At 39.1% G+C, this 25,648-nt stretch overlaps 1 protein-coding gene across 3 annotated transcripts; it reads right to left on the reverse strand.

Moving 5' to 3' along the window:
• Positions 1-3,065: 3,065 nt before the first annotated feature.
• LOC139760385 (uncharacterized) lies at positions 3,066-25,364 on the reverse strand. Of its 3 annotated transcripts, none has more exons than XM_071683510.1 (4): positions 25,199-25,364; positions 18,598-18,653; positions 14,210-14,308; positions 3,066-5,423 (listed from the first exon to the last, which is right to left on the reverse strand). In XM_071683510.1, the coding sequence occupies exons 2-4, from the start codon at positions 18,644-18,646 to the stop codon at positions 5,236-5,238; spliced, it is 336 nt and encodes a 111-aa protein (XP_071539611.1). In that variant the 5' UTR covers positions 18,647-18,653; positions 25,199-25,364; the 3' UTR covers positions 3,066-5,235. The 3 variants fall into 3 exon arrangements, with proteins under 3 accessions (XP_071539611.1, XP_071539620.1, XP_071539601.1); XM_071683519.1 differs by lacking the exon at positions 25,199-25,364 and adding an exon at positions 22,106-22,208; XM_071683500.1 differs by lacking the exon at positions 25,199-25,364 and adding an exon at positions 21,961-21,983.
• Positions 25,365-25,648: the final 284 nt, after the last annotated feature.

Raw genomic sequence — 25,648 nt, forward strand, 5'->3', positions numbered from 1 at the left:
AACCCCGGTATACCATATGTATATATATATATATATATATATATATATATATATATATATATATATATATATATATATATATATATATATATATATGTGACCAAACCATTTCAATACACCCTCTTCTGCTCTCTCAACCACACTCTTTTTATTACCTTTTCATTACTTACTCGATCAAACCACCTCACATCACATATTGTCCTCAAACATCTCATTTCCAACGCATCCACCTTCCTCCGCACAACCCGATCTATAGCCCACGCCTTGGAATCATATAATATTGTTGGAACCACTATTCCCTCAAACATACCCATTTTTGCTTTCCAAGATAATGTTCTTGCCTTCCACACATTCTTCATTGCTCCCAGAACCTTCACCCGCTCCCCCGCCCTGTGACTCACTTCCGCTTCCATGGTTCCATTCGCTGCCAAATCCACTCCCAGATATATAAAACACTTCACTTCCTCCAGTTTTTCTCCATTCAAACTTACCTCCCAATTGACTTGTCCCTCAACCCTACTGTCAGCTTTCTTTCACACACTTTATCAAAATCAGTCACCAGCTTCTCCTGTTTCTCACCCGAATCAGCCACCAGTGCTGTATCAACAGCGAACAACAACTGACTCACTTCCCAAGCCCTCTCATCCTCAATAGACTGCGTACTTGCCCCTCTCTCCAATGTATGTATGGCTCATGGTGAAGTGCCTGAGGATTGGCGGAATGCATGCATAGTGCCATTGTACAAAGGCAAAGGGGATGAAGGTGAGTGATCAAATTACAGAGATACAAGTTTGTTGAGTATTCCTGAGAAATTATGTGGGAGGGTTTTGATTGAGAGGGTGAAGGCATGTAGAGAACATCAGATTGGGGAAGAGCAGTGTGGTTTCAGAAGTGGTAGAGGATGTGTGGATCAGGTGTTTGCTTTGAAGAATGTATGTGAGAAATACTTAGAAAAGCAAATGGATTTGTATGTAGCATTTATGGATCTGGAGAAGGCATATGATAGAGTTGATAGAGATGCTCTGGGGAAGGTATTGAGAATATATGGTGTGGGAGGCAAGTTGTTAGAAGCAGTGAAAAGTTTTTATCAAGGATGTAAGGCATGTGTACTTGTAGGAAGAGAGGAAAGTGATTGGTTCTCAGTGAATGTAGGTTTGCGGCAGGGGTGTGTGATGTCTCCATGGTTGTTTAATTTGTTTATGGATGGGGTTGTTAGGGAGGTGAATGCAAGAGTTTTGGAAAGAGGGGCAAGTATGAAGTCTGTTGTGGAAGAGAGAGCTTGGGAAGTAAGTCAGTTGTTGTTCGCTGATGATACAGCGCTGGTGGCTGATTCATGTGAGAAACTGCAGAAGCTGGTGACTGAGTTTGGTAAAGTGTGTGAAAGAAGAAAGTTAAGAGTAAATGTGAATAAGAGCAAGGTTATTAGGTACAGTAGGGTTGAGGGTCAAGTCAATTGGGAGGTAAGTTTGAATGGAGAAAAACCAGATGAAGTGAAGTGTTTTAGATATCTGGGAGTGATTTTGGCAGCGGATGGAACCATGGAAGCGGAAGTGAATCATAGGGTGGGGAAGGGGGCGAAAATTCTGGGAGCCTTGAAGAATGTGTGTTAGTCGAGAACATTATCTCGGAAAGCAAAAATGGGTATGTTTGAAGGAATAGTGGTTCCAACAATGTTGTATGGTTGCGAGGCATGGGCTATGGATAGAGTTGTGCGCAGGAGGATGGATGTGCTGGAAATGAGATGTTTGAGGACAATGTGTGGTGTGAGGTGGTTTGATCGAGTAAGTAACGTAAGAGTAAGAGAGATGTGTGGAAATAAAAAGAGCATGGTTGAGAGAGCAGAAGAGGGTGTTTTGAAATGGTTTGGGCTCATGGAGAGAATGAGTGAGGAAAGATTGGCCAAGAGGATATATGTGTCGGAGGTGGAGGGAACGAGAAGTGGGAGACCAAATTGGAGGTGGAAAGATGGAGTGAAAAAGATTTTGTGTGATCGGGGCCTGAACATGCAGGAGGGTGAAAGGAAGGCAAGGAATAGAGTGAATTGGATCGATGAGGTATACCGGGGTTGACGTGCTGTCAGTGGATTGAATCAGGGCGTGTGAAGCGTCTGGGGTAAACCATGGAAAGCTGTGTAGGTATGTATATTTGCGTGTGTGGATGTATGTATATACATGTGTATGGGGGTGGGTTGGGCCATTTCTTTCGTCTGTTTCCTTGCGCTACCTCGCAAACTCGGGAGACAGCGACAAAGCAAAAAAATATATATATATATATATATATATATATATATATATATATATATATTTTTTTTTTTTTTTTTCTTTTTCTTTCAAACTATTCGCCATTTCCCGCATCACACAAATAAATGAAAGTCACATTTGCACGTATTGTGTCCACTCTATAACTCCCATGCACAATACATCTAATCCATAGCCTACCATCCACAGTGCTTTACATTGCTTGGTTTATATGCTTTGGTTCATCCCAGTGACAGCACATTGCACCATTATGCCAAATCACCTATATTCATTTTATCATCCCATACAAATCCCCCAGCCTACTGAATGATTAGGCCTAAGGAAGGTATATCCTCTCTCACTTCATTCTTCCAACTCTTCAGTCTTTTATTTGCCTTGCTTCCTCCACAGTATTCAGAAAAAGATAAGCCATCAGTTTATGCATATATTCAAGGATCATAGAAAAAGTTGCAAATTTGTTTGATCTTCTCAACAGCAATGCTGGATCAGTTATAACAAAAATATTTTGAAATAAGAATTGTATCAAATGGAAGTAACTTCACTAAATTCATCCCACAATGCTTGAATAATCCAATTATTGTCATGGCAATACTATTTTCCTTGTATTGCAGATGAGAAAGTTGTGATGAATTACAGTCACTTGTGATGAATTACAGTCACTATAAATCTATTTGGTAATGAAGGAACTCTACTACCACAGTGAATGGGAATCAAGATGAAGGTTCCTCAGGCTCCTCTAGGAATGGATATGAATCTTACGACACATAAAAAAGTGTGAGTGTCATGTTAAGAAAATAATAATACAGGCAGTTATAAATAATTTATTAAAATTTGTATCAATCTTACACTCCATAAAAACTCACACTGGAATGCTGAGCAAGAGTTTGGTGCTTGGATACCTCAAACTAATTTGTCAGTTTTATGCTACCACTCCAGTGCATCAAAATATAACCAGCATAATACTCTGCAAATAGAACTACAAATTTTGAGGGTAATGTCATTGCAAATGTATTTGCCATACAGGTGGATGTCATAGAATACAAAAAGTGGTTGAATCTGGCAGTAGCAAACCAACCATTGTGTTTCCTCAGTACTACATGTTGACAGTGGAAAAAAAATGTCATGTTAGAGGTAAACAAGTAATTTTTACAGCACTCCAAATAATATGTTTTCTAAATACTTAGAAAAACTAGCCTTAAATACATCATAAATTTTCTCTACATTATTTGATCCACTTTATATATGGTCGGGCTTATTGTAAGTACATTTTGCATTAAACAGTTCTCATTCAATATATTCTCACTATCTATGGTCATACACTAGTTTCAAATGTGAAAATAGCATCTACATCACTACAAATGCACATCTGTTAAGCAAACTCTGCATTGTCAGCAGTAACAGTTGTAGTTACCATTTGAATAATTGATGATTTATTTTACACCAGATCAGAAGAATCCTGTCACTCAAAAATCTGAGTGGATAATTAATATTCCAGAGAGAAAACTAATTTTTTGCTAAATTATTCATATTTTTTGAGTCAGTATGGTATGAGGTTTAGTGAAAGACTGGGACAATTTGTCAAACTATTACATGCTGACCTGAAATATTTCAGGCTGTGAGTTAGGACTACTGATATTCATTTTACTGCAGTATAACAAAACTACAAAAAACAATACATTTTATGTAAACTTCACTAGTGCTGCAAATGGCAGCTGCTTTATCATCATAAAAAAGTGAAAAAAATTTAATTGAATATTATACTTCAGTATTATGCAACTTATATAAATACTCAATTTCAGTAAACAATAAACATCCAATTACTGTATATATTAAGATATGAAAAAGTAATGATATAAATCAATTTACCATTTACTCATACCACCTATGAAAATGAAAATAGGGTGGACAGGCAACCTGGTCTTGTACAAACATTTGGTCCACTTGGAAATTTTAATAACAACACTTTGAGTAAAAAGTAAAAAAAAAATCATGTTATATAAAATTCAGCAAAGCAGTTCTCATGCATGCAAATATAATGCAAGTGATGGAATTTTTTAAATTAATTATGCAACCCCAGGACCCCTTTTATGGGTTTCTAAAGCATCAAGGCTCCACCCCAGTTAGAGGCAAGGAAATGATGCTTTCCTTTACAGTGAGAAGTTCCTGAACAAAACTTTACACCTTTTTGTCCACTGGCAACAATTCAACCTAGCTGAGGTGATTTTTATCTTGTGGCACAACTTTATGTCATCTGATAATGCCAATTCCTCTCTTTATATATATGTATATCTTTTTTTCATATATACTCACCATTTCCTGCGTGTGAGGTAGTGTCAAGAACAGACAATCTCTTTAGTAAAGATACTTAAGATACATCATCTACAATGCTTTGCTGAATTTTAAAGAAAACCACAGCAGAACAAGATGACAATCAAAACTTGGTTTGCAATATCTGCTTTGAACAGAATAATAAGTTACTTTAGTCTGGATTCTTGTTTTTAGTAAAAAAAAAAAAAAACGCTAGCAATCTGATATGAAGAATATATATCTTATACAGTAATTTGCTAAAATACGTCATTTATATTTTCTTCTAAATGAGCGACACACATATTGGTTTTCTAAAAAGCTACATTTTAATAATTTCTATATGAGTGAGTAGACATTTCTGTGACACATATATAGGTTTCCTAAAGAACTACATTTATATATGTCAGTCAACAAAGTTTGGAATTCATAACTCTAGAATTTTTAAAGTTGGTCTAAAATGAGGCTAAAGCATATTACATTTGGTAAAATGCAAAGTAGACAACAAATAAAAAAGATCAAGGAATCAGAGACCAGTTTTATGAAATGATGTTCGAAATGATTCTGAAGATGAAAAGAATATGTGCAATGAACATTATTAATCTCCTTAAGTCAGCTAAATATCTTAATTAATGGTTTGCTGATAATATGTGATGCTTGTTTCTCAAATGATTTAAAGAAACCTGAGCAGAAGGTATGGAAGTATCAGAAGCGGCATGAAAATAGAAGGCATGGAGGAAGGATTGCACAAGAAAGAATTGCAGAAACAAGTGTGCTGTGAAAAAACTCCTAAATCTATTGCTGGGCAACCATCGGGATAGGTCTTGTCAGCACAGCCTTTCTTCACCTCTGCCATATCCACTGTAGAAAAAAGAAATTATAGTTATTGGCAATGCCATTAAATTGTGTCTAAAAAAAATGCTTATCATGTAATTCTTTACTCTAGAGGTGCAACAATTATAAAACATATAAATGAAACTCAAATAAATTAATTCATTATATCCCATAAGATTCTGGTCCACCTTCAAGACTTACTCTAAGGAGAATGAGATTACATTTGGCAACAATTATAACACTCATATAAATGAAACTCAAATCAATAAATTCATTATATTCCATAAAATTCTGGTTCTCCTCCAGAATGAGATTACATTAGGCTTTTTGAGATGGTGTATTTCTCTTGTGAAAATGCAGTTTAATATGAAAGAAACACATCACCAACTCAAAATACTTAACCAAACATTCTTTAAAATAATCACTGCTAGAAGAATACATTTCTACCACGATATGATCTTCACTGACAGTGATAAATTAAAATCACCAAACAACTAAAGGCTTACCCTCATCAACATTATATTACATCGTTAGAGGGTGACGTATATCCAAAATTCAAATAAAGTTACTCAACTAGCATAAAGTCATTCAAGTGATGTATATCAAGGACTATGTGGTGTCTTACTTTGATTGTAGATGTGTCTGCAATAATTCTACAGGTTTAAGGTTAATTTCAACCAAACTTAACAAACACATTCAAGTCCCTCTTCCCAACCATTCATACCTTATCCAAATGTATTTGTTCATCTTGAAAGTTCTCCAAAAGATTTAGTGTGGCTCACTGTATACTAAAGCAGGGATTTTGGCTAGCCAAAATTCTCAAGTGTCAGGATACCTAATATTAAAAACAACAGTTCAATCCACACTTTATATTTTTTTTTCATCTATTCATGCAAGATCACTGTCATCTACGTTCGCTCACATCCATTCCCTAATTGTTACATTTAGTGCCGAAACCACAGCTTCCTATCCACAACCAGGCCCTAAATACCTTTCCATGGTTTATCTTAGACACTTCACTTGCTCTGGTTCAGTCCATTGACAGCCCATCAACCCCAGTATATTATATTGTTCCAATTTACTCTTATTTGCCACACACCTTTCATCCTCCTGTATGTTCAGGCCACAGTCGCTCAAAATCTTTTTCACTTCATCCTACTTCTCTAATTTGGTCTTACTGTCCTTGTTCTCTCCTCTTCCGACATTTAAGTCCTTTTTGTTAATGCTTCCTCACATTCCCTCTGTATGTCCAAAGCTATATATATCAAATACATTTTGGCCTCCTTTAAAGAATTCCTCAGTATGCTCACATTAACATTAGTGTCTACAATTTTCTCTAATACTTTTGTTCCTTGCGTTGTTATTATTTAATTCATATTTAAGGCGACTAAAAGGGGAGGGAGTGGGGGCTGGAAATCCTTCCCTCCTGTCTTTAATTTTCCAAAAAAGGGGAACAGAGAAGGGGCCCAAGGATATTCCCTCTGATGCTCAGTCCTCTGTTCTCTACAATACCTTTCTAATGCAGGAAATAGCGAATACGATGAAAAAATTTAACTTTGGGAATCCCATATTTTGGGAATTCCATGAATACATATTCCATGGTAAATACCATGCTACAATTGCAGGTACAACATATTGGGGCAGGTCTCCTCTTCATTTAGTGACCATGGATAAAAAGAATTTCTTTTTCATACATATTCGCCATTTCCCACATTAGTGAGGTAGCATCAAAAACAGAGGACTGAGCCTAAGAGGGAATTTTCTCACTTGGTCCCCTTCTCTGTTCCGTCTTTTGGAAAAGTAAAAACTAAAGGGGAGGATTTCCAGCCCCCTACTCCCTCTCCTTTTAGTCACCTTTTACAGCATGCAGGGAATACGTGAGCAGTATTCTTTCCCCCCTGTCCCCAGGGATATGGGTCAATAAATTATGATATATATATATATATATATATATATATATATATATATATATATATATATATATATTACCAGGAATACTCAACAAACTTATACCTCTGTAATTTGAGCACTCACTCTTATCCCCTTTGCCTTTGTACAATGGCACTATGCACGCATTCCGCCAATCCTCAGGCACCTCACCATGAGTCATACATACATTAAATAACCTTACCAACCAGTCAACAATACAGTCACCCCCTTTTTTAATAAATTCCACTGCAATACCATCCAAACCTGCTGCCTTGCCGGCTTCCATCTTCCGCAAAGCTTTTACTACCTCTTCTCTGTTTACCAAATCATTTTCCCTAACCCTCTCACTTTGCACACCACCTCGACCAAAACACCCTATATCTGCCACTCTATCATCAAACACATTCAACAAACCTTCAAAATACTCACTCCATCTCCTTCTCACATCACCACTACCTGTTATCACCTCCCCATTTGCGCCCTTAACTGAAGTTCCCATTTGTTCCCTTGTCTTACGCACTTTATTTACCTCCTTCCAGAACATCTTTTTATTCTCTCTAAAATTTAATGATACTCTCTCACCCCAACTCTCATTTGCCCTCTTTTTCACCTCTTGCACCTTTCTCTTGACCTTGATGTGTGGATCAGGTGTTTGCTTTGAAGAAAGTATGTGAAAAATACTTGGTAAAACAGATGGATTTGTATGTTGCATTTATGGATCTGGAGAAGGCATATGATAGAGTTGATAGAGATGCTTCGTGGAAGGTATTGAGAGTATATGGTGTGGGAGGTAAGTTGCTAGAAGCTGTGAAAAGTTTTTATCAAGGATGTAAGGCATGTGTACAAGTAGGAAGATAGGAAAGCGACTGGTTCTCAGTGAATTTAGGTTTATGGCAGGGGTGTGTGATGTCTCTATGGTTGTTTAATTTGTTTATGGTGAATGCAAGAGTTTTGGATTTATGGATCTAGAGAAGGCATATGATAAAGAGTTGATAGAGATGATTTGTGGAAGGTATTAAGAGTATATGGTGTGGGAGGTAAGTTCCTAGAAGCAGTGAAAAGTTTTTATCATGAATGTAAGGCATGTGTACGAGTAGGAAGAGAGGAAAATGATTGGTTCTCAGTGAATGTCGGTTTACGGCAGAGGTACGTGATGTCTTCATGGTTGTTTAATTTGTTTATGGATAGGGTTATTAGGGAGGTGAATGCAAGAGTTTTGGAGAGAGGGGCAAATATGCAGTCTGTTGTGGACGAGAGGGCTTGGGATGTGAGTCAGTTGTTGTTCGCTAATGATACAGCACTGGTGGCTGATTCAGGTGAAAAATTGTAAAAGTTGGTGACTGAGTTTGGTAAAGTGTATGAAAGAAGAAAGCTGAGAGTAAATGTGAATAAAAGTAAGGTTATTAGGTTCAGTAGGATTGAGGGACAAGTTAATTGGGAGGTAAGTTTGAATGGAAAAAAGCTGAAGCGAAGTGTTTTAGACATCTGGGAGTGGACTTAGAAGTGGATGGAACCATGGAAGTGGAAGTGAGTCACAGGCTGGGGGAGGGGGTGAAGGTTCTGGGACCGTTGAAGAATGCATGGAAGGTGAAGAACATTATCTCGGAGAGGAAAATTGAGTATGTTTGAAGGAATGGTGGTTCCAACAGTGTTATATGGTTGCGAGGCATGGGCTATAGATAGGGTTGTGCAGTGGAGGGTGGATGTGTTGGAAATGAAATGTTTGAGGACAATATGTGGTGTGAGGTGGTTTGATCGAGTAAGTAATGAAAGGGTAAGAGAGAGATGTGTGGAAATAATGTTGTTGAGAGAGCAGAAGAGGGTGTATTGAAATGATTTGGTCACATGGAGAGAATGAGTGAGGAAAGATTGACAAATAGGATATAAAAGTCAGAGGTGGAGGGAACGAGAAGTGGGCGACCAAATTGGAGGTGGAGGGATGGAGTGAAAAGGATTTTGAGTGATTGGAGCCTGAACATACAGAAGGGTAAAAGGCTTGCAAAGAATAGAGTGAATTTGAAACGATGTGGTATACCAGGATCAACATGCCGTCATTGGACTGAACCAGGGCATGTGGAGTGTCTGGGCTATACCATGGAAAGTTTTGTGGGGCCTGGATGTGGAAAGGGAGTTGTGGTTTTGGTGCATTACACATGATAGCTAGAGACTGAGTGTGAACGAATGTGGTCTTTGTTGTCTTATCCTAGCTCTACCTCGCGCGTGTGGGGTAGAGGGGGGTCCTGTTTTTATGTGTGGCAGGGTGGCGACGGGAATGGATAAAGGCAGCAAGTATGAATATGTACATGTGTATATATGTATATGTGTGTATGTATATGTATGTATACATTGAAATGTATAGGTATGGATATGTGTGTGTGTGTGTGTGGGTGTTATGTGTATACGTGTGTATTTGGGTGGGTTGGATCATTCTTTCGTCTGTTTCCTTGTGCTACCTCGCTAATGCAGGAGACAGCGACTAAGTATAATAAATGAAAAAAATAATATATATGTGTGGATGTGTGGGCGTTTATGTATATACATGTGTATGTGAGTGGGTTGGACCATTCCTCGTCTGTTTCCATATGTACCTAGATAACTTGGGAGATGGCAGTTAAGTTTAATAATAAAAAAAAAAAAAAGCATTCATTCAAAAGAACTAGTCAAAATGGCAATTCCTGTTAAAAGAGGAATGTCACAATTCAGTACCTTTCTTCATCCTCTATGGTTTGTTTTTGTTTGAAGGTCCCATCTACCTTGACTTTTGTATCTAACATATTCTTTTATTTTGCGCATAAAACTATATTGAGGAATAAGTCTCGTATAGAATGCTAGATGTAGCTATGTTAGCAACAAAAAGTCCAGGACACTTACAAACTTTTACACTCTAATGAGTGGATTCTTATGATCCAAAATTGGATTTCTTGAACTATGGGAAGCGTCAGAGCATATCATATAGTGGCTGGAATTGAAGTAGTTTGTATATTTCTTTTATGATATTGCTCTGTTAAATCAAGTGCATCATTATGCCATGCAATTCTGCAGTAAATATGGAAGATGCTTTTGGTTGTTTTGATATATAAGACTTCTTTAATAACCAAGGGAAAGCCGAAATCTTCATCACATTTTGGACCATCACTATTTATGTTTGCATGAACAGTATCATGATGAAAGGACTTACTTTTTGTTATCACCAAAGGAATGCTGCTTTTGGTTGTTTTCATTGACTTCCATCAAAGTCTGATTACAAGAACCTTACTGGGAGGAAACCAAGCAAAACCTACTTTTTGAAATGACGCCCAATCCAGATCACTCTCATTAATTGCATTCTTTATTCATACATTGAATGGTTTAAAGAACTTTGAAGACTGCTCAAATACTTCAGTCCTCTCCTATAAGCATGGGTAAAAGCTGTACATTTAAGGCAGAAGAGATACTTAAGCCTAGTTCATCACATCTTCATAACTTCTGGATTTGAGATATGAAGATGTTTGTTCAGCAGAGCTGGGGCTACAGAGAATACAGGTCATGTGTCAAGTATTTCAGACATGTATAATTGCCTTAAAATAGAATTTTAAACAAGTGGCTGCAGTTCAGCTAAATTAAAGATACAAAAAGGTGTTGGAAGTCTCCTACTCTGCTCACTTTGTGGTTTCCAAGGCTTTCTTTTAACCTTCCAAAGAGTAGACAGTTGTTTTAAGTTTAGCAAGAAAACATTGGAGGAGTACTTTAGATCACAGACCTTAACTTTTAGTGGAAGATCTTGAGATCTTGGAAATGGAGGAGATTTGAGCCTTCATTTAACTTTTGTATGAGTGGTGAGATGCCTATCTTGAAATATGTGTGAGGTAGATATTAGTCCACAAGGATCCTGGTTTGACCTGTCCAGAGATTTCCTTCTTCCTCAACCTTTTCCTTGGGAGGATGAATCTTTTGACTTCAAGCAAGCACCCAGGTACTTATTCTTATAAAAGATGACTCAAATCTTCTGAAAGAAGCTATGCTATTTGGAAGAGAAATGTGCTGTTCTCCAAACAATCAAATCAGTTTTCTTGCTCTCATTATGAAAGACATATAGCCTGCTCTCATTCCAGAACTTTTTAGGTCAGGATGGCTTCTATATCCTTGGAAAGTTTCATCACAGTTTCTACACCTTTTTTGTGACTCCATTTTACAAATGACAATTTCCTGGAAATTATGGATTATCATGAGTCCACACATGTACAAAGGATCTAACACTGTGCCCTATGTCACTCCACTATCAACCCTCTCCACTCTCAAAAAGTTTCTCTCAACTGGTTTTATGCTCTCTCCCAAATGAAAAGCTACTTGTCCACTTATGCGGCATTCCTCTAGCAGCACCTTGGAAATGAAGTTGCATCCCCAATGTCTTTTGGGAGGCAGTGTCAAGTTGCTTTCTGGACTTTAATATATACAGGTTTCAAATGAGTTCAGGCTGTCTTACTAAACAAAGGAGCTGACATGAGATGCTTGCAGACAATTTTTGGATTGAAATGTCTTCAATAAAACACTATGAATGTTTTTTAAAAGTGTTAGCTAAGACCTTGAACAAAGACAAGAAATCCTTTCCCTATGTAAACAGAAAAGCTTTTTGTGTATACTCTTAAAAACTTCAAGCCCCCGTGGGAAAGATTCAATGCTTAGCCTGCTTTTAAGAAAAATAATGCAGGATGGAAGATGCATCTTCTCTTAAAGCCTTAAACAACAGGATTGGCATCAAATTCCACCATCAAGCACACACAAAACACATCTTTATGGACCGAGAGACTGGCATTTAAAGGTTAAAGAATATGGATGAAAAGAAATAAAACAACTTTTGAGTAAGCAGGGAAGAGGGTGTCTCTAACACATCTGGTAGTACAAGAAAAGAAAGAACACAGATATCTTGTTTCTTTTTTTCTCTTGACATTGTTATCACACTTTACTCTAATTTCTTACACAAGCAGTTTTGGAGATGAATTACATGAATATATATCTGGAGATATTACATTACTGGTACCCATGAAAAAATTCATTAGGAGGAAAGGGTGCACCAGCACCTCTCGGGTGATCATTCCTCACACAGAGGAAAGGGAGAATGACATGAAGGTCTATTTGTTTGCATCACGCCCTAATCTTATTTCTTACACAGCCACAATGTTGGTCGAGAATGCCCACTCTCTCATGTCCCTTGTCACCCTGTGAGCTTGATGCTCTGTGCAACAAATGCCCTCAAATACAGTGAGTCTCACTCCCTATTACCTAAACAAGAAGTACGAAAAACCCTTCATGATCATGCACGAAGCATCAACAGCCAGCAAACAGGGGCAAACTTTGCATAACACATACTGAGTCAACAGCCACCAAGGGGGTGAGATTTGCACTGCAGGCCAGCTCAGTGAAAGGGTGGAATATCTTTTTTTTTGTACTATTCGCCATTTCCCACATTATCAAGGTAATGTTAAGAACAGAGAATTGAGCCTTTGAGGAAACATCCTCACTTGGCCCCCTTCTCTGTTCCTTTTTTTGGAAAATTAAAAACGAGAGGGGAGGATTTCCAGCCCCCCCCGCTCCCTCCCCTTTTATTCGCCTCCTACAACACACAGGGAAACATGGGATACCCCAGGGATACCCCATTATTCCTTTTCAACATCCCAAAGCTTATCTCATATATCAATTTGTATCATCTGCAAACCTAATCTCACACTTCATTCTTCTCAAAGGTCCCACAACCTCTCAATCTTGTCTCAGGCAAACTAATGTTTAATTTTTCATTCATAAAGTTGTCCATGACTTCTATTATCCTACATTCATCTTTAATTCTTATTGCATTTGTCTTATCCATAAGAACCTGCATCTCATGAAGAAGGCTTCTTTCATCCAAGGACACATGTATGAAGAGTATTTACAAAGTAAGAGCACTCAATGCATACCCTGTAAGCAAGCAGAAAGGGCAGGAACACCCATCTCCCATACACACATGGGTAAAAATATAATGAACATCTGAAGAAGTAAACCACTGAAGATTACTGCTAAGTCATATATTATTCAATAGTGTGCTCAAAACAGGAAGATACAACACACTGAAACTGTAAATATGTTACTGTACCTAAATAAGTAGGAGGTAATTCACATTCCACTGAAACTTTTGAAAAATCCTAACAGGAATTCATAGAAAACATTCCACATTATGTGAAAGACATATCCATTAGCATAGTCTGAGAAACTTAAACTTCACATTAATAAAGCTGGGTTTTCACCAGAAAAGAGAGTAAGAAAACAGGCTTGATAACAAAAAGTCATTTCACAGTGATATTTGTGCAATCCAGGATTGAAGAGTTTACGTTACAAAATGCACATACTGTATTAACAAGTAAATCAAAAATATTATTTATGCCATCCATCACTACTGTTGGATGACTGCAACTCAGGTGAAATGAGCTAACTAGCACAAAGGGAAGTAAAATGGATGAATAGAATCAGCAAATGTTGAAATTGTGAATGCAGGCTAGACAAAGGTATAATTGTATTACAGTAAAGAGAGTTCAATATATGGAGCACTACCAGCCAAGAGCTCCTTCCTTATACCATACGCATGAGTAACAACTGGTCATTTCACACCCCATTTTGTCTGGCCAAAGGCTCAGACTAATATTATGACATTCCAGGAATTAATCTTTATTTAGTATATGACCTAAGACAACAACTAAACTAAATGAGCTTATGCTATGAGAAATTCTCTGTGGTACACAATTAGATACAAAAGTAGGTAAAGATGACTGCACTAATGGGTAAGGTATGACATATTGACTGCACTAATGGGCAAGGTATGACAGATTTGCTGTCTCAAACTTTATGTTACTCAAGAAAGCATTTTAACAACTCACAGAAGCTGCCCCCAACTGAGAAGCAAGAAGTTGAAGGGCAGAATGTCACACCAGTATAGTCACTACCAACCCCACGGCTGTAGCACATAAAACCAACAGCTGTCGAAAGAGAAATGTTAATTAGATCATACAGGGAAAACAACACATGGCTAAAATAAGGAAAATCCTACTAAATAATCTGCAAGTAGGGAAAGAAATGGTGACAGAGGTGGAATTAAAAGATCATGGGCAGGCATAATGTGAGAAACAAAAAGTTGTAAGAAGAGAACAGAGAAACAGGTAAGGGGTAAAGAAATTATGAATGGAAAAGAACCCAATCATGGTATAAATCATAAATGTACCATATTTCAGTATTTTCAGTCATAAAGTTCAACAAAACGCTTTGGTCATATTCAGTGATGTTATACCTCGTGGAGTCTTCACATATCTTAGCCTCACAGCTTGGACTAGGCCTAGGCTACTGCACTAGGTCACTGGTCAACCAACTTGTTGGAAACAACAGCCCTCAGGCCATATGGCTCCCACAGCTTGTCTGGTCTCATTCACTTTGCAGATACTTGTCCAGTGCACTCTTAAACTAATCTACCATGTATTCCATGCTGTTGCTGACTCCCACAGCTTGGCTGGTCTCATTCACTTTGTGGATACTTGTCCAGTGCTCTCTTAAACTAATCTACCATATATTCCATGCTGTTGCTGATGGTAAATGGCAAGGTCTTGAAGAAGCTTGAACACCAGATGTATAAGGCATTCTCTCTCTTTGCGTATACCACACCTTTGGATTTCAGACGCAGAATTTCACAGTCTTCCATGCCGGTGGTGCCAGCAGGATGTTACTCTCAAATGTATGTTAGAAACCATACCTTCCCAGATTTTCCGGGCATAGATGATATAACTCACCCATCTGTGCTCCAGAGAATATAGCCTCGGTTCTTACAGTAACTCCCACTAATTTAGTTCCATTACCACATTTATGTGGCTATCTGGACACTTTCTAAATCCCCAATTTGTAGGGTGATGTTAGAATGCAACAGTATTCACTTTGTGAAAGAATTAGAGCCTTGAAGATCATCATCATCATTGGTTTCCTCTCCTTGTCGTGAAGGTCAGCAACCACTGTTTAAATATGTTTGCTGAAAGTGAGGACATTATTACTCCAAGGCCTTTCACATCATTCATCTGGTTTACAATAGCACTTGTGTCTGTCCTGTATTCTATGTTTTTTTTATTTCTCCATTTTCCCCACGTTGTTCTCAGTTGCCAGCTAAAGACTTCATTTATGTCACTTTGTAGTCTTTCAGCATCATCTATTGATGTGATTTTTCATAATTATTCTTGTATCATCTGCAAAAGATGAAATAGAACTGTGCTTGTTTGTGTCTATGTCTGATATAACAATGAGGAACTGAGTGAGAGCAAATACAGTTCCTTAGGGGACTAGGTTTTTTACTAGGGAGGCACTGGAAGTGGGATGGTTTAAAATTGTGTACTGTGATCTGTTAGTTAAAAAGTTGTATATCAATCTCCCAATTTTTCTGGTTATTCCTATCTTTTACATTTTATGTGCTATGACACCATGATCACATTTGTCAAATGATTTTCCAAAGTCTGTGTGAATCACATCAGCATTTTCTTTCTTTACCAGAGCTTTCAGCAGTCATCGTAATGATTAAGCAACTGAGAGAGGCGAGATCTTCCTGCTCAGAAACAATGTTGTCCTGGGTTATGTAGCTTGTTCATTTCCAAAAATTCAGCCAGCTTGATTCTTAGGACTCTTTCAAAGATTTTGATGATGTTCAATGTTGATGATATCTGTTCACGGTTTTTTAGGAGTGGGGCGATTTGGGTCAGTTTCAGACTCTTGGAAAAGATGCCAGAATCTAGACTTCTCCTCCAGAGGATATTTAGTGCACATGCTCTTAACAGCCCTCTTGAAATCTTCTTTTGAAAAGATGATATTTGCTATGTGCACACTTGGGGGATAACTCTTTTAAGACATCTGTTGGGTCTTGTATTTCTTATGTTGTTTTTGGCTTGGTGAATACCAATTCATAGCATTTCTAGAATCTTGCTCATTTCTTGGCAGTCATATGTAAAGTTACCTTCTGTTTTGACTGGGCCAATGGAGTTTGTGTTTCTGGATTTGCATTTTGCACATGAGTAAAAGTATTTTGGATTATTTCTTATTTCATTTATGACTTTTTCTTCTTTTTCCTGTTGCATATGACATTTTTAGCTTATGGTCTATGTCCAATAATTCACTCGATAGTTTTCATTCCTTTGCTGGGTGAGTTGTGGCTTCTTTAGATCTTCATTTCAATTTTGCCTCTAGTACAGAGCTCATCTTTCTCATTCTAATCGATACCTTTTGTGCTTTCTTCTTGATGTATATGCTTGTTGCCTGTTTGGGTTACCAAAGTGGTCTTGTCATTTATACATTTCCCTCTGTTTTGGTACTCAGCAGAGTTTCCCATTATGTTGCAAAATCTCATCACACCCTCCCAGTTTATTCAATTACTATAAAAACTGAAATTACTGGAAACACCTCCATTATTTCATGTGTTCTTATGTGGGGTTTAGCAAACAAGCTAGTTTCTGCATCAGTCAGGTTTTGATCAAGTTATAAGATGTTTGAGATGGTAATGTCACATTAGTTCCACATTATTTGTGAAGATAAGGTCCAGAGTGTTATTCCCTGTGGATAGTTATTTGTTGGCTGAGGAAGAACTTTTCACATAGTCTGAATAACTCTTTTCTGCAGCTGTATGTCCAAGCTTCTTCCAGAGTGAGTATTTTCCATTATGATGTTGTTTCCTGCCTGTCTGTATTTAATGTGCTAGGTTGAAGTCTCCTGGAACAAGTACATTTGGTACTGGGTTTCCAAGGAGGTCACGACATGATTCTATGTTTCTTATTTGTTCCCAAAATTCCTGAGGCTTTGCATCCGGTAGTCTACAGATTAATGCAATGACAAGTGCTTCTCTTACATCATTTGACAAGTTCAGGAATTTAGTTGTTATAAGTGTATTTACAATATATATTTCAACTCCTCCTGATGATCTTCTAGTCCTGTTGCATCTGTACGGGTTGTAATATGGGATCCGCATCTCACTATCCATGTGGTCTTTTTTGAGTTTCAGTGAAGGCCACATATACTGCCACTGACTCATTTTGTAAGGAACATACAAATTGGGTTTTATTTCTTCTAGGTGATTTCAATCCTTGTATGTTGGCATATACGAAAGACGTTACATGGCTTGTCTCTGTATTGTTTTGCGGGGTTGATACGCTCTGTTCTTCTGAAATTGGCGCACAGGTTTTAGTTCCCTCACCATTCTGAAAAGGGATGCCAATGTCATTTGCTCCCCAGGTAGTTCTTCCCTACTTCTATTTGGCACTTTGTCTATCACAAAAAAAAAAGAACTTGCATTTTGAGGGGCATGAGGAATATGTCTCATTGTCCCTGATATGAGGTGATTCTCACATTACTTGTTCAAGCAGTGCTTAATCTCTAGTCATTGCACAATTCTGGGTGGTAGAATTTGCATACTTCCCCATAATGGCAATTGCCTTTTATCAGTCAGTTCAAACATTTTCTAGGGTGTTTAAGATTATATTTTCCCAAGTATGATAATCCAGTCTTGCAATGTCCCTTCACAGAATCTAAAGACAACCATCCATTCCCCAGATTTGCTGTTCATTTATTGTGTTGTATCTCACCCTCTCTGTGTCTGTGGCTAGGCCTGAGAGTTTCATGGCTTCAGCTTTCTTTCTTCCCAACTCCTTCCATAACTGAGTCATTACAAAGCAATACTTTCCATCCATGAATAATGTACACAAGTAATTCACTGCACTATTTGTATGTTCACTGCATGGAATTGGGAATCCCCGCTCTGCTAGGCTTGGACTACAAGAGAAAAATACTATGAGAGTGGGAACAGATACATTGAGGCTCAATTTATGTTAGCATAATGAACTGTTAAGCACTCCTGTAAGGGAATTGGAAACTATTCACACTGCACATATGAATAGAGTATAGTATAGTATAGTATTTATGTTCATGAGCAGGCTGTACACATATGATCCACTCCAATAAATGTAAGATAATTAGTAGATTATTAATCTTACACCTTTAGAAAAAGAAAATAAAACATAGTGTTACCAGTATCACTGAATATGATGACATGTTTCCAGTACAGTGTATGTGAGTGTCACTGAAATATGAAGTGTCCTCAAACATAATCTTTATCACACTTATTCACCAAACATATTTAAAATTAATAATATTCTTGATGTTTATCTGATGACTCTCCACTGCAACATGTACACACTTATAAAACATTTATATGTCTGGAACAAAACATATGCTGTCTGACTGCATCACTTACCTACATGAAGAATTCCCAGTAATAGGATGATGCTCACCACAGTTCTCATGGTTCTTCTGCAAAAGGACAAGGCAATTAATACACATATTTCTCATATATGATGTTTACATATTCATGTCTGCATGTTTAGGTTGGAAAGTAAGATATGAATAATAAATCAGTGACATCCCATACTGAGAAATGAAAGATGGATAGTCTATTTTTATATAACTTCCTTCAATGTATACCTCGGTGTACATCTACCAATATGTTGTTAAAGTTTCCTTTCTCATGAAATGTCTCCGTCATCTATCAATTCTTCCATCTTATTTTCAGATTCCGGAGAATTTAAAAGCATCTTTGTTATATGCAAATAAGAACAGGTGGCTGATTTGAGCGAGAAACTGCAGAAGTTGGTGACTGAGTTTGGAAGAGTATATGAGAGGAGAAAGTTGTGAATAAATTAGGGTAATGCCAAGGTTATTAGGGTCATCAGGGTTGAGGGACAAGTTAGTTCAGATGTAAGTCTGAATGGAGAAAAATTGGAGGAAGAAAAGTGTTCTAGATATCTGTGAGTGCACTTGTCAGCAAATGGAACCATAGAAGCAGAAGTGAGTCACAGTTTGGGGGAGGGGGCGAAGTTTCTGGGAGCAAAGAAGAATGTATGGGAAGAGAGAACATTATCTCAGAAAGCGAAAACGGATATGTTTAAAGGAACAATAGTTCAAACAATATTATGTGGTTGTGAGGCATGGGTTATAGACAAGGTTGCACAGAGGAGGGTGGATGTGATGGAAATGAAACATTTGAGGATAGTGTGTGGTGTTGGTGGTTTGATCAAGTAAGTACTGAAAGGGTAAGATATGTATGGGAATAAAAAGAGTGTGGTTGAGAGCAGAAGAGGGTGTGTTGAAATGGACACATCCCTTACTCTCTTGATAAACACATTAGTCCAAACAAAAGATTTGTAGAGTGAAATCCATGAAAAGTGACACAGTGAAACATTAGGTGCATGTTCTCATAAATAAACATTTTACATATGGAAAAGGTAGGAAAAGATTGTGTAAATGAAGTTAATATTACGTTACAGTTATTATGGACGACACTGATGCTGTGAGAAGTCAAGATCAAGAATTTAGTGCATAGAATACCTAGATACTACACCGTGCCACATTGTTCCTGAATGTGCATTACTTAATGAGTACAGAAATGCTGAGATAAGGTTACTTCCCTCAACAAATAGAATGGATGGCAATAATGGTACGGTAGACAACCATTTTGAGAAATATTGGCATTGTGCACCAAGAATGTAACTGTAACTGTTCAGTGTAATCCCTTGTGTGAGACAATAAAAGGATTTATGCAAGCCCAAAGAGGCGACATTTATTGGAATGAAGTGAGGATGACATGTTACTTCATCCCTCTGACGCATTTTTTTTTCTCGATAATCTAATGTGAAATACGAATGCTAACTGAAAAAGTAAAAGTTCATCATATCCGTTGTCAGCTTGTGATACAGTTTCTGTAAGAGGGTGACAAAATAAGTCAACTAACTGCCACGAGGGTCATTAAGTCAGACAACAACCGAGTGTATAAAGTTTGAGGACTAATGGTGTTGAAATATGAACGAGCCTTGCTCAGTTATAAAGTCGTAAACAGCTATGGGTTGGTATGTTGTCTTTCTCCGAATATTTCCATAACACATCTAGACTGCGGTCAGTCACATGAATGTGCAACGTCAGATGTAATTTCCGGTCTAATCAGAACATGCGTTATGTATTAGTCACTCAAAAAGCTGTTGCAATACCTGCGGTAACTAAGGGTGTTATATGGAATTATTTCAGTTAAAAAATTATAAAAGCAAGCTAATTTGCGTTCCTGTTTATCATAAGCACAATCTGAAGGTACAAAAAGTTTCTTGTCCAGTTCGTTTCTCTTTATTGGCCGTCAGTATTTTGGTTAGATTTGATTTTATAGTCTACTGGAAGTCTGCATCTAAAACATCTCTTATTCCAAAATGCTGAAAAGCTTCCCCGCTCGCAATTTCAACCATTCATCAAACCTAACCTGCAAGTTCACAGTAGTTTGCACATACCGCCAGGTGCGGGTTTAACGTCGGGGAGCACGCACTAATTTGGAGCCGATATAAATGGATGGCTACCGTAATGTCGTAGCAACGTTATACCATGTGTTATTGGATTCCTATGAATATGCACTACAACTTGTGGTTCATTTCTTGTTAGGTGTCAGAAAGTCAACTGCCAAGGGGGTTTTATTACGTCACACAAACACCGAGGGTTTAAATTTTGAGGACGAGAAGTTGCATGATATGTATATACGGGTGTCTTACTGTCCAGGTATATGCGAATCCTACAGTGCATAGAAATTGGTTATATCCTAATTATTTTTCGGAGTACCATCACTTGCCACCGCCTGCTTTAACTGTTCAACGGAACACCACTACATGCCATCATCATTATTTCTTCACTGTGTGTATGAGGCATTAGGTTATGTACCAAACACTAAACCATATATTTTTTTTTACGGATAATATATGTCAAGCAACACCCAAGTATTTCAACTTGAGTATTTATTTCAAAGATTATCCTTTGGTAATTACATTTAATGATGCTGTAACTCAGAATACGAAATTAAAGGAGGATGTACACTAGTCAACCGATCAAAATAATAGTGTCATTTAAGAGAGAAGCAATATCATAAATTACAGTCAAAACGAGAAGCCAGGAATGACGATGGTATGCCGCAAAATTCAAACTAGTGAAGGCTGAAATTTTTTCTTGGGACCCAACTTTTATTTATTTATTTATTTTGGGGGTGGCGCCCTTAGTGCTCCCCTGCATCCCGCATGCAAACATGTTGGGCTGTATTTAAATACATTGACAAATGTAACTGCAGAGTATACACATTCTTTCTCCGACTCCGTTACCTACTTTTTAAAGCGAGTTTTCGGGTGTTTGTGCTTATATCAATTTAAGTATACTTATTCTTTCATCTAATATTTACTGATACTAAACTAATAAGTGTAAAGGCCAGCAAGTGCAATTACGTCTTGCTGAGCATGTATATCTCCGTTCCTAGTCATCCATCCTTCTGGCCATTTCATATCACATACAGAGTTGCAGTCAGCTTACATATCGTGCACTTCATTATTCATGTCACAAGAAATAAGTCATCGTACTGGTCAGACCCAATACTGCATCTAACTCGTGTCAATAGACCTGGTGGTTTCACTGCACTCATCACACAAGTTTGACAGGCCACAACACCAAAACAGCTGCATCTAAAAAAAGGACCTGCTGGGCTTTAAAACACCTGCTCCTCAGAGGTTAGGTTATACTTCCTGCACCTCACTGTTCATATTACCCCTGCATCTCACTGGTCGTGTCACACCTGCACCATACAGGTCAGATCACAACGCAGCCTGGTGGTCATGTTACGGCTGCACGTGTCTGGCTGGGAAAATGGTAAGCCAGCGTGAGAGAAGCGGTGGTTGTCACGCCGCACTTGCCTTGTGTGTGTGCCGTGCGTGCTGATGATCAATACAAAGCCTCCAGCCCTCGGAGCTCTCGACCAGGCGGTCTGGCTTCTCTAGCTGAACTGGCGACTGCCGCGCCCGCTGACGCATGCGTCTAAGCATTTCATGGAGGTCGCCACACCCTAGATAACATGACTTGTTTCCCACCACATATACGGACGCCTCAGCTAAGGGCGAATGAGATGGCGTCTGTTGCAAGGCATGCCAGCCATGCCTAAGAAGACGCTGCCTGAGTACGATGTATGCATTACGCCATCGCTTAGGACACGCGGAGCGGAGACGCGAGGGCTGGTGCGGGACGCATGGACGCCTGCTTAGTCATGATACACACTCACCTTGTGGCCGATAATCAGCACCACGTCCTGATAATTGTACACTACATGAGGACAAATGTAGGTGTAATATTAGTGATCTTGTTATACAGCGCCAGAATGTCATATATCATTTAAGACATATACTTTAATATTCGTAAAAATTGTGGGAATCGTCTCGGACCGTGTCAACAAAACCTGTTGAGGTTTCTTCCACGAAGTGTGAAGCCACATAGCGCCACAGCAACCCATCCCAACTACTGGTCTTTGTCATAGCAACCCAACCAAGCTGCTGGTCAGTGTCACAGAAACCTACCTCAGCTATTGGTCAGTGTCACAACAACCCACCCCAGCTGTTGGTCAGTGTCACCAACCCACCCCAGCTGTTGGTCTGTGTCACAACATCCCACTCCAGCTGTTGGTTATTGTCACAGCAACCCACACCAGCTGTTGGTGTCATGCCACTGCAACCCACACCAGCTGTTGGTGTCATGCCACTGCAACCCACCCCCAACTACTGGTCTTTGTCATAGCAACCCAACCAAGCTATTGGTGACATGTCACAGCAACCCACCCCAGCTGCTGTGCACTTAACAACCCACCCCAGCTGCTGTTCATTGTCACAGCAACTCACCCCAGCTACTGTTGACTGTCACAGCATCTTACTCCAGCCGTTGTTCACTGTCACAGCAATCCACCCCAGCAGCCATCCCACCACCCACTCAGTGATAGCTAGGTGTCAAGGAACAGGGCGTCGGAGGGTAAGGATATTTCGCATCCGACTTTAGGAACTGAGCTGGTACAGTAGGGGGACAGCGGTCGATTGTGGACTGTGGGGAGTCTAGCCTCCCTGTCCCGCCAGACACACACACACACACACACACACACAGCCTCCACTTTAGACTGCGTGTATATATCAAAACACGAATGCTACTATCCCCTAAAAGATGCATTCCTAAGAGGAAAATTGGCACTGAAGGGCCATTAACTTGTGTAAGAGACACGACTTGCATGGATCTATATGTCTTGTCCTAGACTTGCTTAGTAAAGGTCGACATACGTGTCCTGTACGAGTCTAAAATCGGTTTTCCTCCCGCCCAGGACAAATTCAGAACGTCTGAGCTTCCCATCTAAAATAGGTATAGTTCAGGATGGTTCCTGGTCAAGAACACGTAAATAACTGTTGAGCCTCATGTCCAGAAACGATCATGAAAGATTGGGGTCTGTTGTCTAGAACGTGTTCGGTAAGATATTCTTCCCTGCGTAGTAAGCGAACAATAAAATCAACTGACCTACTACACCTGCGTTCCTAACCAGTGACAAGCATGATATGAGAACTGTTGCCAAATACCGCTACTGTGACCGGCAGGTCTAATGCCACGTACTGTTCGTGTTCTGCCGGTTACGACCACAATCATGAAATACAGACTATACCCAATGGGTCATACCACCCCACTACCTGCTCAGCCACCTTCACGTCTAACCTCACCAAGTGAAGTTAATTCCCTTCCATGCGTCTTAGAATGTCCTTTGCCTTCTACCCTCTGAACACCACTCTAGACCCCCCAAAATCCTTCCATACCATTCAGCATCTCCCGTACCACTGAACATCCCCCACAAACCTTAATATTCCTCACACCATACATCCCCTGCACAACTGAACACTCCCATACACCACCTAACATCCCCTATACTTAACATCTCCCCACCACCCAGCATCCCCTACACTACTCAACGTCCCCTCCCCACCACCCAGCATCTCTCGCACTACTCAACACCCCCCACACCACCCATCATCACTCCACACCACCCAGCATCCCCTATACTAGTCACTCAACATCCCCTCCAAACCACCCAGCATCCCCTACACTACTCAACATTCCCCACACCACCCTACATCCCCTACATTAAACATCTAACATCCCCCTACTATTCAAAATACCCCCATAGCGGCCTAACATCCTCCTGTTCCAAATATAAGAAAAAGTATTCTAGACGCCAAACTGCATTCCCGATATCACTTAATGTTACTATTTTATTATTCTTAACACCTACAACATAACAAAAGCCATCACTCCTGACAGCCAGCATCTCAAAAGAAAAAGGAGCTCGTCAGAGTGTCAGTGCAGACCGTTACTGTTCTCCGAGCACAGCATCCTTATTATAATAGAAAATTTTTCGTACACAACAGCTGTCATTCAATCACTCATTATCATTAGACAACCAGCAGCCCTCACCTCACCCAGCATTCCATACAACAGCCAGCATCCCCATCTCACCCTCCAACTCCAGCGCCACCCATGTGATCTACCATAATGTCAACTGACCCGAGACCACTGTAATCTTGATTTTTGTTTTCTTTACAATTTGTACAGTACGGGAAGGGAGTTTTAGGCTCCAGAGACTCTATCTCGTAAAGTTGCATTTTTGCATCATACGTTAGCTTTTGTACGTAGCTTTGTGTTGCCTGTGATACATCTTCTGTTACCGCCGTATATATCTAACCTCTACACGTTTCTCAACTCTTCTTTGCAATCCATCCTCGTTCGCCCACAAAAAAAGGCTGAAACTCTGCACAACTTAGACGAAATTACTACGAACTATTCAAATATACAGTGTATACAAATGAGACTAGTTTTAAACAGATGCAGGTACACCAAGAGAAGCTTTCAGGAACACAAAGTTCGTATACACTTATCCTGCGAGGAAGTATTCAACTCGCACTCAACCTTAGATTAAAGAGAGCAGTACTTGCATTTTGGCAGTCTTAGTGCAGGCGGCCTCTGAAGGAATTTGCGATAGGCTATAACACTCGTGGATTATGGACTCAGAAATCCTAGAGTTGGTCTTGATGGTGAGCCCCCGAGATAACACTTATACCCACAATCCAGTCACTGTCCTGAGTGGCAGCGTCGACGTTGCTTGGCTAACAAGGGGGAAGTGTTGCCACATTCTCATTTTCTTGCATTGTACGATGTCACCAGTCGCGGAATGAAAACGATTTGTTATATTTCTTATATTTAGAATCGAGTTATTGGTTATTTCAGAAATGACTGTTTGTAGTGAGTGTTCCCTCAAAAGAGAGAGAAAAAAGAATGAATGGAAGGAAACGTTCCCCCTTCATCTCTCTCCCTCTCTCACACATACACACACACACAAACGCGTGAGATGGGGTCCCACGAATGTGGAACTCTCTCCATGCACA

This window comes from Panulirus ornatus, chromosome 3 (assembly GCF_036320965.1).
Source record: "Panulirus ornatus isolate Po-2019 chromosome 3, ASM3632096v1, whole genome shotgun sequence".
NCBI classification, from domain to species: Eukaryota; Metazoa; Arthropoda; class Malacostraca; order Decapoda; family Palinuridae; genus Panulirus; species Panulirus ornatus.